The sequence below is a fragment of the Hemitrygon akajei genome, chromosome 14 (genome assembly GCF_048418815.1).
Source record: "Hemitrygon akajei chromosome 14, sHemAka1.3, whole genome shotgun sequence".
Lineage (NCBI taxonomy): Eukaryota > Metazoa > Chordata > Chondrichthyes > Myliobatiformes > Dasyatidae > Hemitrygon > Hemitrygon akajei.
In genome coordinates this window covers 6,491,661-6,505,284 of record NC_133137.1, presented here as the reverse complement: position 1 = coordinate 6,505,284, position 13,624 = coordinate 6,491,661, and the positions used below count along the sequence as shown (strand labels likewise).

General features: G+C 40.8%; 2 protein-coding genes across 2 annotated transcripts in view; one reads left to right on the top strand and one right to left on the bottom strand.

Moving 5' to 3' along the window:
* sppl3 (signal peptide peptidase 3) overlaps positions 1 to 13,624 on the top strand; it is a 182,506-nt gene that overhangs the window by 10,397 nt on the left and 158,485 nt on the right. The window lies entirely within an intron of this gene.
* Positions 3,613 to 4,094, bottom strand: LOC140738956 (large ribosomal subunit protein uL15-like). Its single transcript, XM_073066965.1, has one exon. It carries the CDS (start codon positions 4,079 to 4,081, stop codon positions 3,635 to 3,637), a length of 447 nt encoding a protein of 148 aa, XP_072923066.1. The 5' UTR covers positions 4,082 to 4,094; the 3' UTR covers positions 3,613 to 3,634.

Sequence of the window (13,624 nt, the reverse complement as noted above, 5' to 3'; positions counted from 1 at the left end):
CAGCAGCACAGGAGCGCCACAGGGAACCGTACTCTCTCCGGTCCTGTTCACCCTGTACACATCTGACTTCCAATATAACTCGGAGTCCTGCCATGTGCAGAAGTTCGCTGATGACACGGCCATAGTGGGGTGTGTCAGGAATGGACAGGAGGAGTAGTATAGGAAACTGATACAGGACTTTGTGATATGGTGCAACTCAAACTACCTGCGTCTCAATGTCACCAAGACCAAGGAGATGGTGGTGGACTTTAGGAGATCTAGGCCTCATATGGAGCCAGTGATCATTAATGGAGAATGTGTGGAGCAGGTTAAGACCTACAAGTATCTGGGAGTACAGTTGGACGAGAAGCTAGACTGGACTGCCAACACAGATGCCTTGTGCAGGAAGGCACAGAGTCGACTGTACTTCCTTAGAAGGTTGGCGTCATTCAATGTCTGCAGTGAGATGCTGAAGATGTTCTATAGGTCAGTTGTTGAGAGCGCCCTCTTCTTTGTGGTGGCGTGTTGGGGAGGAAGCATTAAGAAGAAGGACGCCTCACGTCTTAATAAGCTGATAAGGAAGGCGGGCTCTGTCGTGGGCAAAGTACTGGAGAGTTTAACATCGGTAGCTGAGCGAAGGGCACTGAATAGGCTACGGTCAATTATGGAAAACCCTGAACATCCTCTACATAGCACCATCCAGAGACAGAGAAGCAGTTTCAGCGACAGGTTACTGTCGATGCAATGCTCCTCAGACAGGATGAAGAGGTCAATACTCCCCAATGCCATTAGGCTTTACAATTCAACTGCCAGGACTTAAGAACTTTTTTTTTTTTAAAGCTATTATTAATGCTTTTTGAGTTAGTGATTTAGATGCATATCATATTATTACTGAGTTAAGTATTGTATGTAATGAGTTTTTGCTACAACAAGTGTATGGGACATTGGAAAAAATGTTGAATTTCCCCATGGGGATGAATAAAGTATCTATCTATCTATCTATCTATCTATCTATGCTGTAGCGAGCATGCATTGGTGTGTGCCAAAACGCTAGTTGGCGGTGGGGTTTCTATGCCACTGTGATGAGTTTCTTCGTGAGAGTCATGGATGAGAAAATGCATTTCAGACATTTTTGCATGTCAGCAGGTAGATTTGACGATTTGGTTCATCTATTTCGCATTGGTGTACAGACATGGCAGAGAAGAAGCAACCAGAAATGCGTAGGAGGAAATGCGTTGCTACCAAGCGGACCAATCACAGTTGTTGCAGTCTGTGTCACCGGGACGTGTGAGTTACTTTTCTGGAGAGGTGCACGTCACCCTACGGAGTAGATGTGACGCACAAGTATAAATCAGCCTTTAGAGTTTTGATCTTCAGTATTGACCCAGGATTTACAGTTGATGACAAATGAAGCCCAAGTTCCTCGTCTCGAGTGCTGGATTCGTTGATGATGAAACCCTGAGCGTCCTCGCTAGTCTGCCCACCCATCATCTGACCACGCGTACGCCGTTGGCCTTCAAACGTGGAGCAGAGGCTTAGACTTGGACTCTAGCCTGTTCTCTGTTTTCCCCCCACACCCCTGGCCTTAGCTCCCCTCTCTGTCCCCAAATCCTGCAACCCTAAAAAAAACACTAAACAAATTATGTCTGAGCCATGACCTCAACGAAGACTGCAGCTCAGTGCCATTTTGATGCAAAATAAACCACAATTTGTGATTTCTATTTGGTCTTTAGTCAGCATCTGGTTAGGCATTTTGCAAACTGGTATGGACGTTATATTGTTCTCTTTAGTGGCTTCAGATGCTTGAAGCAAGGAAAGTGTTACTGCTGCCAGTGACATTAGATTTATCTCTGGTGTTTGAGAAGTGTCTTGTAAAATTCTGCTATCTCACTTCAGTCAAAGCAAACAGTAGCCTGAATTTAGAAGTTTGGTTGATTGCTGAGCTTGGCAAAATATTTGCAGACGTTTCAGCTCCAATCAAGAAGCCATCACCATTGCTCATTTGAGGGTGTTCCCTTCTCAGAATGCCGGCTTAGGTACTCCTCCAAGGTCTGAATGGGCCCCATGCACTGATGATGGCTTCTTGATTGGAGCCGAAACATCTGCAAACATTTTGCCAAGCTCGGTGGATCCAAATAGCCAACTCGAACTACCAATATTCTGCAATATTTCAAAGTAGCTTGAATGTTGTGAGGTGAAATGAGCAGAGAATATAGTAATACTTGTTCATTTTTAAAATTTAATGCTAGCTTTTATCTTCCTAAATTTTGTAAGAGGGGAAGAATCTGTTTATTTATTTATTAGTCATAGAGCACTTCTAGCCACACTGCCCCAGCAACACCCAACAAGCCCAATTGATCCTAACCTAATCACAGGACAAAATACAATGACCAATTAACCTACCCAGTATGTCTTTGGACTGTGGGAGAAAACCGGAGCACTTGGGAAAAATCCATGCATTCCACGGAGAGGGTACTCAGAGACTCTTTGCAGACAGCGCCGGAATTGAACTCTTAACGCCCGAGCTATAATAGCGTTGCGCTAATCTCTGCATTATCTATATAATGTGTTTTAGATGCGTGTTCCTGCACATTAATTGAGTTGCAAAAAGCATCAAGTGATGGATGACTTTAATCTTATATTTTCATTTTTTTTCTCTTTCTAGGGAGCTATAAATGTATCTGCAAAATTCTGAGTGAACAATTTGTAAATTGGTAGACAGTATCAGTCAAAAGTTTATCAGGTGCATGAAAGATTTTTTTCCATGTGTTTGCAGTTTACATAAAGAAATTAATTTGCATTTATGTTCAAATTTTTATTCCAATCTGTTGTCAGATTTTGCATTTAGTGTTGTACAAAAACAATGATTGAGTGCCAATGATTTTCTCTGCTGGTTGTAGTCATAGCCATAGAAACAGCAATAGTTTTTCCATTTTCCCTCTAACTATCTCAAGAATCTTGCAAGCTTCTTTAATCCCCACCCCTCCACCAAAGCGTTTGCGTTGCTGTACCTTGACTTGTTTAAAGTCATGATTCAGGTTAAGTGAGTATGTTGACTGATACCCAGTACCTCTCCTTTGCTTTCTCTACGTTGTCAGATTATCTGTCGATGTTTCAGACTTGCGTAAAGTGGGGAGAGTGAGAGGAAGGATATGGGGAATATTGTCAGGCCCACTGATCATTGGAATGCTGGTGAAGGGTTTACTTCTAACAGTGCTAAGTTGTGCAGTTGTCAGTTTGATTTCCTATTTCTCTTTAAGGCTTTGGCTTTTCAGTGTTGTCTTGCTTTAAGGTAGGTATTTTGTCTGTGAGCAAATAGTTGATTAGGAAGTAAACACCAGTGTGTATTGGGCTGAATGGACTGTTGTAACTTTTGTGCACAAAATTAGAAACTGCACTCAACTATCACTGGATTTTGTTGTAATTACTTTGCAAAACCATGTAATCCTCCACTTAACTTAAATCATGCACATTAATTAGAAATCAATGAAGAGAAAACAAAGTACTGTTGAACTTTATGTTGTGTGTGTTAATCTTTCACATCTAAAAGTTCAAAGTAAAATTTAATATCAGAGTACATGCATGTCACCACGTACAACCCTGAGATTCTTTTTCCTGTGGGCATACTTTTTTAATTCTTACATCCAGTTGAAGTTTATGCCATTAATACACAAGCTCCTCCGACTTCTTTGATTTTCTCTTCAGCTTTTCTGCTGAAGAACTTAGCCTTGACAATGATCGGCTGTTTTGGAAGCCTTCCTTTGCCCAAAACTTCATAGTAACCTGCATGTACAACATCAGTAACAGGTGCTGGTCCTTCAGGCTTCTTAGCATAGTTTAATCTGGTTTGTTCACTGACCAGTGTCCACAACTTATCCAGATTTATGGTAGGACAGAATAACTGGTTTTTCTTTAAATGGTAATGTCTCATACCAACTTTCCCAAAGTAACCGGGGTGATATTTATCAAAGTTGATTCTGTGGTGATACATTCCACCAGCATTGCCTCGGCTTCCAGGATGCTTCCTGTGTTTGCCAATACGGCCATGACCGTGGCTAACGTGCCCTCGCAGCTTCCTGGTTTTCCTAAACCTAGTTGGCATCTTGGTTGGTGACGTAAAATCCTCGTTGACCACGGGAATGGTACCGGAGGATTGGAGGGAAGTGAATGTTGTCTCCTTGTTCAAAAAAGGTAGTAGGGATAGTCCAGGTAATTATAGACCAGTGAGCTTTACGTCTGTGGTGGGAAAGCTGTTGGAAAAGATTCTTAGAGATAGGATCTATGGGCATTTAAAGAATCTTGGTCTGATCAGGAACAGTCAGCATGGCTTTGTGAGTGGCAGATCGTGCTTAACAAGCCTGATAGAGTTCTTTGAGGAGGTGACCAGGCATATAGATGAGGGTAGTGCAGTGGATGTGATCTACATGGATTTTAGTAAGGCGTTTGACAAGGTTCCACACAGTAGGCTTATTCAGAAAGTCAGAAGGCATGGGATCCAGGGAAGTTTGGCCAGGTGGATTCAGAATTGGCTTGCCTGCAGAAGGCAGAGGGTTGTGGTGGAGGGAGTACATTCAGATTGGAGGATTGTGACTAGTGGTGTCCCACAAGGATCTGTTCTGGGACCTCTACTTTTTGTGATTTTTATTAACGATATGGATGTGGAGGTAGAAGGGTGGTTTGGCAAGTTTGCGGACAACACAAAGATTGGTGGTGTTGTAGATAGTGTAGAGGATTGTTGAAGATTGCAGAGAGACATTGATAGGATGCAGCAGTGGGCTGAGAAGTGGCAGATGGAGTTGAACCCGGAGAAGTGTGAGGTGGTACACTTTGGAAGGACAAACTCCAAGGCAGAGTACAAAGTAAATGGCAGGATACTTGGTAGTGTGGAGGAGCAGAGGGATCTGGGGGTACATGTCCACAGATCCCTGAAAGTTGCCTCACAGGTAGATAGGGTAGTTAAGAAAGCTTATGGGGTGTTAGCTTTCATAAGTTGAGGGATAGAGTTTAAGAGACGTGATGTAATGATGCAGCTGTATAAAACTCTAGTTAGGTCACACTTGGAGTACTGTGTCCAGTTCTGGTCGTCTCAGCATAGGAAGGATGTGGAAGCATTGGAAAGGGTACAGAGGAGATTTACCAGGATGCTGCCTGGTTTAGAGAGTATGGATTATGATCAGAGATTAAGGGAGCTAGGACTTTACTCTTTGGAGAGAAGGAGAATGAGAGGAGACATGATAGAGTTGTACAAGATATTAAGAGGAATAGACAGAGTGGACAGCCAGTGCCTCGTCCCCAGGGCACCACTGCTCAATACAAGAGGACATGGCTTTAAGGAAAAGGGAGGGAAGTTCAAGGGGGATATTAGAGGAAGGTTTTTCACTCAGAGTGGTTGGTGCATGGAATGCACTGCCTGAGTCAGTGGTGGAGGCAGATACACTAGTGAAGTTTAAGAGACTACTAGATAGGTATATGGAGGAATTTAAGGTGGGGGGGGTTATATGGGAGGCAGGGTTTGAGGGTCGGCACAACATCGTGGGCCGAAGGGCCTGTAATGTGCTGTACTGTTCTATGTTCATACTCGGCAAATCTAGAACAGCAACTGTAACCAGGATCAATGAAAGAGCAAGAGCATAGGAGACAAATGCAAATATAAATAAATAGCAAAAGAGTGGTGAGGAACTTTGCTTTTCTGCAACAGTGCTTCACGTAGATGTGCTCAGTGCATTGGGAAATTGATGTACCATTTTCACTTCTAGGAACACCTTTAATTAGTAGAGCAAGAGCAATAAAAGGGACCCTTTTCTTTTAACCTAATGCTTCTGCTTTAAAAATACTGTGGCTCTCGGATAGTTGTCAAGCTCTATGCCTCCTGTTCCCCTGGGAAATAATTAAGTTATTGCAAAAGTCTAACAATCTGTGGCATAGCCTGTCTTGTCTTAAATGAGTCCTCCATTCAGATGGATAGCTAAAGTCATTATAAGCTGGTTCAGCAATTTTCACAGGTGGCAAATTAGAGAAGAAACTATAGCTTATTTTAAATCATAGAGTGCTAAATATTGGAAGTAAGCACATGATTATATTGGAGACAAGAGACTGCAGATGTAATCTGGAGCAAAAAGCAAACTGCTGAAGGAACTCAACTGGTCAGCAGCAACTGTGGAGGCAGAGGTCAGGATACTGTTTCAGGCTGAGACCCTGCATCTGGACTGCCTTAATCATGCTGTTGAGGCTGATGCTGGGAAAAAAAACTCTTTTTCAAATATGTTATATCTCAAGGTGTTCCCCAAGAATAAGCCTCCCTATCAACAAAACAACATTTTCAGGGTATTTTGCATTCATGTTGGCTCTTAGTTATATAAATTCATAAAATTTCCCTTGATTCCTTTTAGCAAGGGTGACCTTAGCACGCCTTGTAAAAGAGTGAATAATTGGCAGGAGTTTTGACGTCTTGTATTAAATGCAAAGTGCTGGATGTTTCATGGGGGGGGGGGTGAGGAGAACCGGTGAGTGCTATTAATCTTGCTATTGATAAATTAAAATCTAATGCAAAAGTTCTAACTCTCGGGTATTTTCCCATGACTGCTGGGGTTTCTGTTGGTGCTCAGGTTTTTCTTGGTTCTAATGATGAGCTGGTAGATTGAATACTGTAAATCCCCCTGTATGGTAACTGGCAAAACTAATCAAATGGAAAATTTGGTAGGCTTGTGAAACTGAATGTGTTGCAGGGCAACAGGTGACTGAGATGAAGGGGAATTAGGTTGATGATGGTTTGTTGTTGGGAATTAGGTTTGTTCTGATGGACTCGAAAGAAATTCTGCCTCTATAGTCACAATTGCATGAATAAAGTGGTTGCTGCATTTTTTTTTACTTTACAACAGTGGGCTGCGATTTTATTTAAATGTATTGGGAGTTGTGTGATTAAAAATGCAAGTCATTACTTTTTGGCTGTACCAAATGCCCTGCTGATTGAACTATTTGTTTGCATATGTATGCTTGTTCTTGCCTGTTATTCTTGTTAGAACGTCACCAGTTAGAATGCAAACAAATAAGAATGCAAGGTAAAAGTTGACTCCCAATGAAAAGTTTTTCATGTCTTCCAGTGCTGTTTATTTAAATTCAGATCTATGCTATTGCTGCTTAATAACTTTAAATGTTTGTGTGAGTTGAACATGGAATTTCCAGAGTTCAATGTGTGGCTGGCTGTTCATTAACTTGTATCATTGCAATTTTTTATAGCTGTTTGTTACAGAATTACAAAGCAGAATGAATTATAGTAAGTTGCTATGATAGAACAGGTTGGAATTTTGACACCTAGGATAAAACAGCACTTTAAGAGGATGGGTGAGCCAGGTTAGCTGTAAACCGGAAGGTGAAATTGAATAAGTCCATTAACATTGCTTAATATAAAATGCTGCCGGTCTAGTGCATGTAGTTTATGATTCAGCCCACCCACTTTCCACGCAGGTATATATCCTTGCACTCTTTCATGCCTAACTAATATTCTCAATTAGTCATTTGGATGTAAGATAAAACCAAGGAATTCTCATGTATCGTGAGATGACGACAGAAACAGTGCATGCTGAGGCATTTTGATTTTTATTGCAATTAGCCTCAATCAAGCCACTTCATATAAAAAGATGCTTATATCAATTACATCCCAATTCTTCCACTTTTAAGATTGTTAAATGTCTACTTTGTATTATAGCCAGTATTATGATTGCAGCAAGCCAAGTGTACAATTTTGTTCCAGTAACAATGATAATTTAACCTATTGTAACTGTTGTAACCCTTAATGTGAATAGGGTTGTGAATACCCTGGAGTTTTAGGATTCCTGAAGGATACATGGAGTATTTGTCTGTTTGACAACAAATGCTGTTCTGGAACTTGAATGTTGCACTTAAACATTGTGTTAAGCTCTTCCATTTTATTCTGCACAATTATCTATTTTATATTTGAGGATAATGTAGTTTGCTGTTAATTCTGCATTCACTATTTGAGAAACTTGCCACTTAGTTGAATTGATTGTTGTGTCACCCCAGTTTATTTTAAGCAATGTTAGTTTCTGTAGCTAAGTGCATTTTCTCTTTCGAACAAACCCCATTGTGGGTAGGTTTTCTGAATTGCAAAAGTTGTTAATGTTTTTGGGCAAAATATTTTCATGGGAAATTTCAATTTTGTTTTGTCAATATTTTAAACTTTTCAACTGGATACTCTAAGATAAGGCCATGGAATGCATTGCCCTTTTCTCTAATTGTACAGGGAAAATTTAAAAATATGCTATCAACATTTTAATCATCGCCTCTTTCATTCTGTTGAAGGCTAGGTTTCTTGTAACCATCCACCTGTTAAGTGATTTGAGAACAAATTGTCTCAAGTTTTGTTTCTGATCTGAAAATGAGCAATAATAATACATTTCATCAGACATTCTTAATGGTACAAGGTACTTTAAAATAACTACATATTTTTGGTCCAAAAATAGCATAGCTATTGTCAAGGCAATTGGACTATAAATCATATAGAATGCTGTGCATAAATGCATTTGCCCTAAAGCTGAGTTTTCATTACAGTTAGACTAAAATAACTACCGTAGATTCCGGATTATAAGCCGCTACTTTTTTCCCACATTTTGAACAGCTTTGAACTCTGCGGCCTATAATCCAGAGCGGCTAATACATGGTTTTTTTTCATGCCGCCTCGTAAACATTTTGCCTCGTAACAGTAGACCAATAAAATTGATGAGTAGTTCACAGAGGTCCAATGAAATTGTACGATAAATCAAGCGCACTTTCACAATTAAATTATTGTAAATCAGTCATTTGTACTCACCCTCATCAACATGGAAAATACTCGAAGAAAAGCAAGACCCGAGCACGTCAGACCCGATTAGACCCGATCGCATTGCGCAAGCGCGTCAGACCCGATTAGACCCGATCGCATTGCGCAAGCGCATTAGACCCGATCGCATTGCGCAAGCGCGTCAGACCCGATTAGACCCGAGCGAAAACGCTGCTTTTAAGTTAAAGTCGATCAATAACTTTTCCTGGTAGGCTGCAGTATATATATTTTTACCAGTCGCTAGGAGATATTGGAATGTTGTTCATGCTGTTCAGTAAAAAAGTATATGCAACGTAATTTGTGTTACCGATACGTATGTATATTTAAAAGTAGCGGTGCGGCCTAAAATCCGGTGCGGCCTTTACAATTAAAAAATTGATTTTATTTCTAAAATTAGAGCCTGCGGCTTTTAATCAGGTGCGCTCTGTAGTCCGGAATCTACGGTATATTATCAAAACTAGTGTAATGGTATACACTAAGTTAGCTTTTATGTGGATTGAAGCATTACATGTGCTCCTGCATTTGTTTTCTTTGAATTTGTTTCTTTTATTTTTATTCATTTTAGAAATACAGGGCAGTAATTAGCCCTTCCAGCCCAGCGAGCCGGCACATTCCCATTACACCATATGACAAATTAATCTACTAATCATTATGTCTTTGGAATGTGGGAGGAAACTGGAGCACCCAGAGGAAACTCAAGCAGTCATGGGGATAGCGTGTAAGCTCCTTAGATAAATAGAAACTTTATTGAACCCAAAGGAAATTACAGTGTTACAGTAACATGGCAAGTGCATAGATATGCAAATATTAGAAGAGAAGTAAGAAAGAATAAAAAAACAAGTTGCCTCTGTTACGAATGTGACGCAACTCTGAGGGGCCGAAGGGTACAAAGTTGCCCCCTCCTTTTTGAATCGTAAGATCGCTATTAATTCAGGTCTGGGACCCAGGAAATGAGAGAGAGACACGCAGAATACACTGGGTTTGGAATGTGTCCTGGCCTCAGGGAAACGGAACCACTGATAACGGCTATTGTCTCTTGGAGACGGAATTGTGTATTGAGTACTGTACTATTCATTGAAACCCCTCTGGACAACCAGAGGGGGCTGGTTGAGGGATTGCATCATCCCAACCTGATTGACATCTGAGACCCCGTGAGTAAGGATAAAAGAGGGTCTGGGGAACAACCCCTTTAGACGCACCAGGAGAAACGCTAGAGATCCCGTGACAGCTTTTAATAGTGACAGCCGGTGAGGGCTCGTGTGCGTCCTCCCTTGCCAGGGTGGCGGGCTCCTCACGGAAGAACGGTTTAGCTAAAGGAGAGACCACAAGTGAAAGGCCACGAAAACGAGACTCCTGACGGATCGAGATCATAAAAGGAAAAGCCGGCAAGTTTTTCTCCAACTCTCTCTCCCTCCCCCTCCCCCCCCTCTTCCCCCCCTCCCTCCCTCTCTCTCTCTCTTCCTCCTCCTCCTCTCCCCCCCCCCCCCCCCTCCATTGCAACCCAGCGGTCCCCACATTATCCCCTAGACAACGATACAGCTTATTTCTTATTGATTATTATTATACCCGCACTTTTAGATTTAGTATTGACGACGTATATTATCTGTATATTTGCATTGTTATTATTTTTGTGTATTTTTACTAATAAATACTGTTAAAAATAGTATCATCAGACTTCAATGGACCTCTCTATCTTTGCTGGTAAGTGACCCAGTTATGGGGTTCGTAACACCTCAAACAGTCTAACAGGAGGGGATCATCACTTCCCGGGCTATAGGTTGAATCATTATAGAGCCTAATGGCAGAGGGTAAGAATGACCTCATGTTGCTCTCTGGAGCAGTGCTGTTGCATTAATCTATTACTAGAAGTGCTCCTCTTTTCAGCCAAGGTGCCAAGCAGAGGGTGAAAAACATTGTCCAGAATTGGCATGATTTTCCATAGGGTCCTTTGTTCTACCACAGCCTCCAATCTGTCCAGTTTGACTCCTATAACAGAGCCAACCTTTCCTAAAGACAGAGAAAATCTGCCTATGCTGGAAATCCAAGCAACACACACAAAACGCTGGAGGGACTCAGAAGGCCAGGCAGCATCTGTGGTGGAAATGAATCTGGGTTGCTGGTGTGTTTCCTTTTGTATTGGTCAATATATTCTTCAATTTTCACCATAATTTTAGGGAGTTTTTGTCATATTGTACTTTTACTCGATATGGTGCTCAATTTAAAATTAATCTGTAACATCATAGAAATGCAAATGTTTAAAAAGAACATTTGTACTGTCACAGGACTTGAGGATGAACATTGTAGTTAGTGGAGTATCTTTTGGAATAGAGCTTAACATAATTCCATTAATAGCAGTAGGAGTCTACTAATTTGTTAGACAAATAACTGCTAACTACTGGTTTTGTCAATTGGGAGGAAGCTGTCCTTTTCCTAAATGTTAGTGGTTTGAAATTAACACTCCACTCAGTAGTGGGCTTACTCCTTATCCAAAATATTCACCTCCTCTTGTGCCTCAGCAGTGAATAACCATTAACATGGTAAAATGTGCTAATGGGAGTATTTATCAATCAAACTTTGAATTAAACCCTATAAACAGATGTTGAGGAAAATGATCATGAGCTTACTCCGAGTGCTGGGTTTTAAGAAGTTATGAAAGGAATTTCAGAGTCCATAACTGTGGCAGCTGTAAGTATGTCTGCAGGTGAAGTAAGAGTGCTTGAGAGATTAGCATTGGAGAAGCATAAAAGTTGCAGGACTAGAGATGGGAAGAAATGAGGCAAAGGCAGGGTTTGATAACGAGGCTGAAAGTTTTAAAATCAAATGAAACAAGATTGAGAACCATGCTAGACGTAGAGAAGATGGTTAATTAGGATTTAGTATCAGTTAGGTCACAAGCAGTACAGTTTTAGATGTTAAGTTTATGGAGAGTAAAATGTCAAATTTTTGGCCATGATTCCCTGTCTACCATGGTGAGATTTGAACTTGTATCTCTATTAGTGTTCATTAAGTTAGCTGCTCTACAACTTAAATTGCTCTGTTAACATATCACTATAAACTATTTCACGTGTGCACTCAACCCAAATCTTGCTGATGAATGCTGCTGATTCAAAGCAAAATTACTGGAATTTGCCCACTTACTGTGGCAAGCCTGGGACTTGTGCGCCTGATTTGCTCTACTTTTTATTGATCTCTCTCGAAGGAGCCAATAGTCAAGTTTACTCTTGCTGAAATTGAGTATTTAAGAATCTTCTTTTAAATTTTGCTTCATGCTTAAGCTGATGTTGAATCTGCGAACATCTTCCCCACCCTGACAGTTGATTTCATTGGAGATTCTGGGGCTGCAAATAATAAAATGATGGTAATTTTTTTTAATTTTCAGAAATTCAAATTCTCTTTATTTCATTTTTAATAGGAGATACTGTATTTGACAAATTTGGACTGGTGCTTTGACAGCTGCTAAAGCTGCCAGGGCTATTTCAATGTGAGACTTCCTCAGTGCACCATTTCAGACCCTACCGTAGGCTTTGCTGCAATGCTGGAATTTGGGGAAAGACTTGGGCTAGCAAGGCAAGCATTCACACACAGTCAAATAAGTATACAGTGCCTATAAAAAATATTAACCCCCCCCCCGTGGAAGTTTTCATGTTTTATTGCTTTACAACATTGAATCATGGTGGATTTAATCTGGCTTTTTTGACACCGATCAACAGAAAACTTTCATGTCAAAGTGAAAACAAATTTTGACAAATTGGTCTAAATTAATTACAAATTTTAAACAAAATAATTGATTGCATAATTACTCAGCCCGTTCAAGTCATTATTTAGTTGATACACCTTGGCAGCAATTACAGCCTTGAGTCTGTGTGGATAGGTCTCTTTCAGCTTTGCACATCAGGATGCTGCAATATTTTCCCTATTCTTCTTTACAAAACTGCTCAGGCTCTGTCAGATTGCATGGGGATTGTGAGTGAACAGTCCTTTTCAAGTCCAGCCCCAAATTCTTAATTGGATTGAAGTCTGGACTCCATCTTGGCCACTCCAGGGCATTAACTTTGTTGTTCTTAAGCCATTCTTCTGTAGCTGTGACTTTATGCTTGGGGGTCATTTGTCTTGCTGGAAAACAAACCTTCTTCCAAGTCATAGTCCTGCAAACTGCTTCAGGTTTTCCTCCAGGATTTCCCTGTATTTTGCTGCATTCATTTTACCTTCTACCTTCACAAACCTTCCAGGGCCTGCTGCAGTGAAGCATCCCCAGAGCATGGAGCAGCCATCACCATGCTTCAAGGTAGGGATGGTGTGTTTTTTATGATGTGAGATGTTTGGTTTATGCCAAATGTAGTTTAGTCTGATGGCTAAAAAGCTCAATTTTGGTTTCATCAGGTCATAGAACTTTCAGCTGTCTTCAAAGTCTCCCATGTGCCTTCTGACAAACTCTAGCCAAGATATCATGTGGGTTTTTTCTTTCAACAGTGGCTTTCTCTTTTCCACTCTCCCATAAAGCTGCAACTAGTGAAGCACCTGGGTGACAATTGTTGTATGCACAGTCTCCCCCATCTCAGCCACTGAAGCTTGTAACTCCTCCAGAGTTGTCATAAGTCTTTTGGTGGCATCTGTCACTCATCCCCTTCTTGAATAGTCACTCAGTTTTTGAGGACAGCCTGCGCTTTTAGTAGATTTGCAGCTGTGCCATATTATTTCCATTTGATGATTGACTTAATTGTACTCTGAGGGATATTCAGTGACTTGGAAATTACCTTGTATCTATCTCTTGACTTGTGCTTTTCAATAACGTTTTTGCGGAGTTGCTTG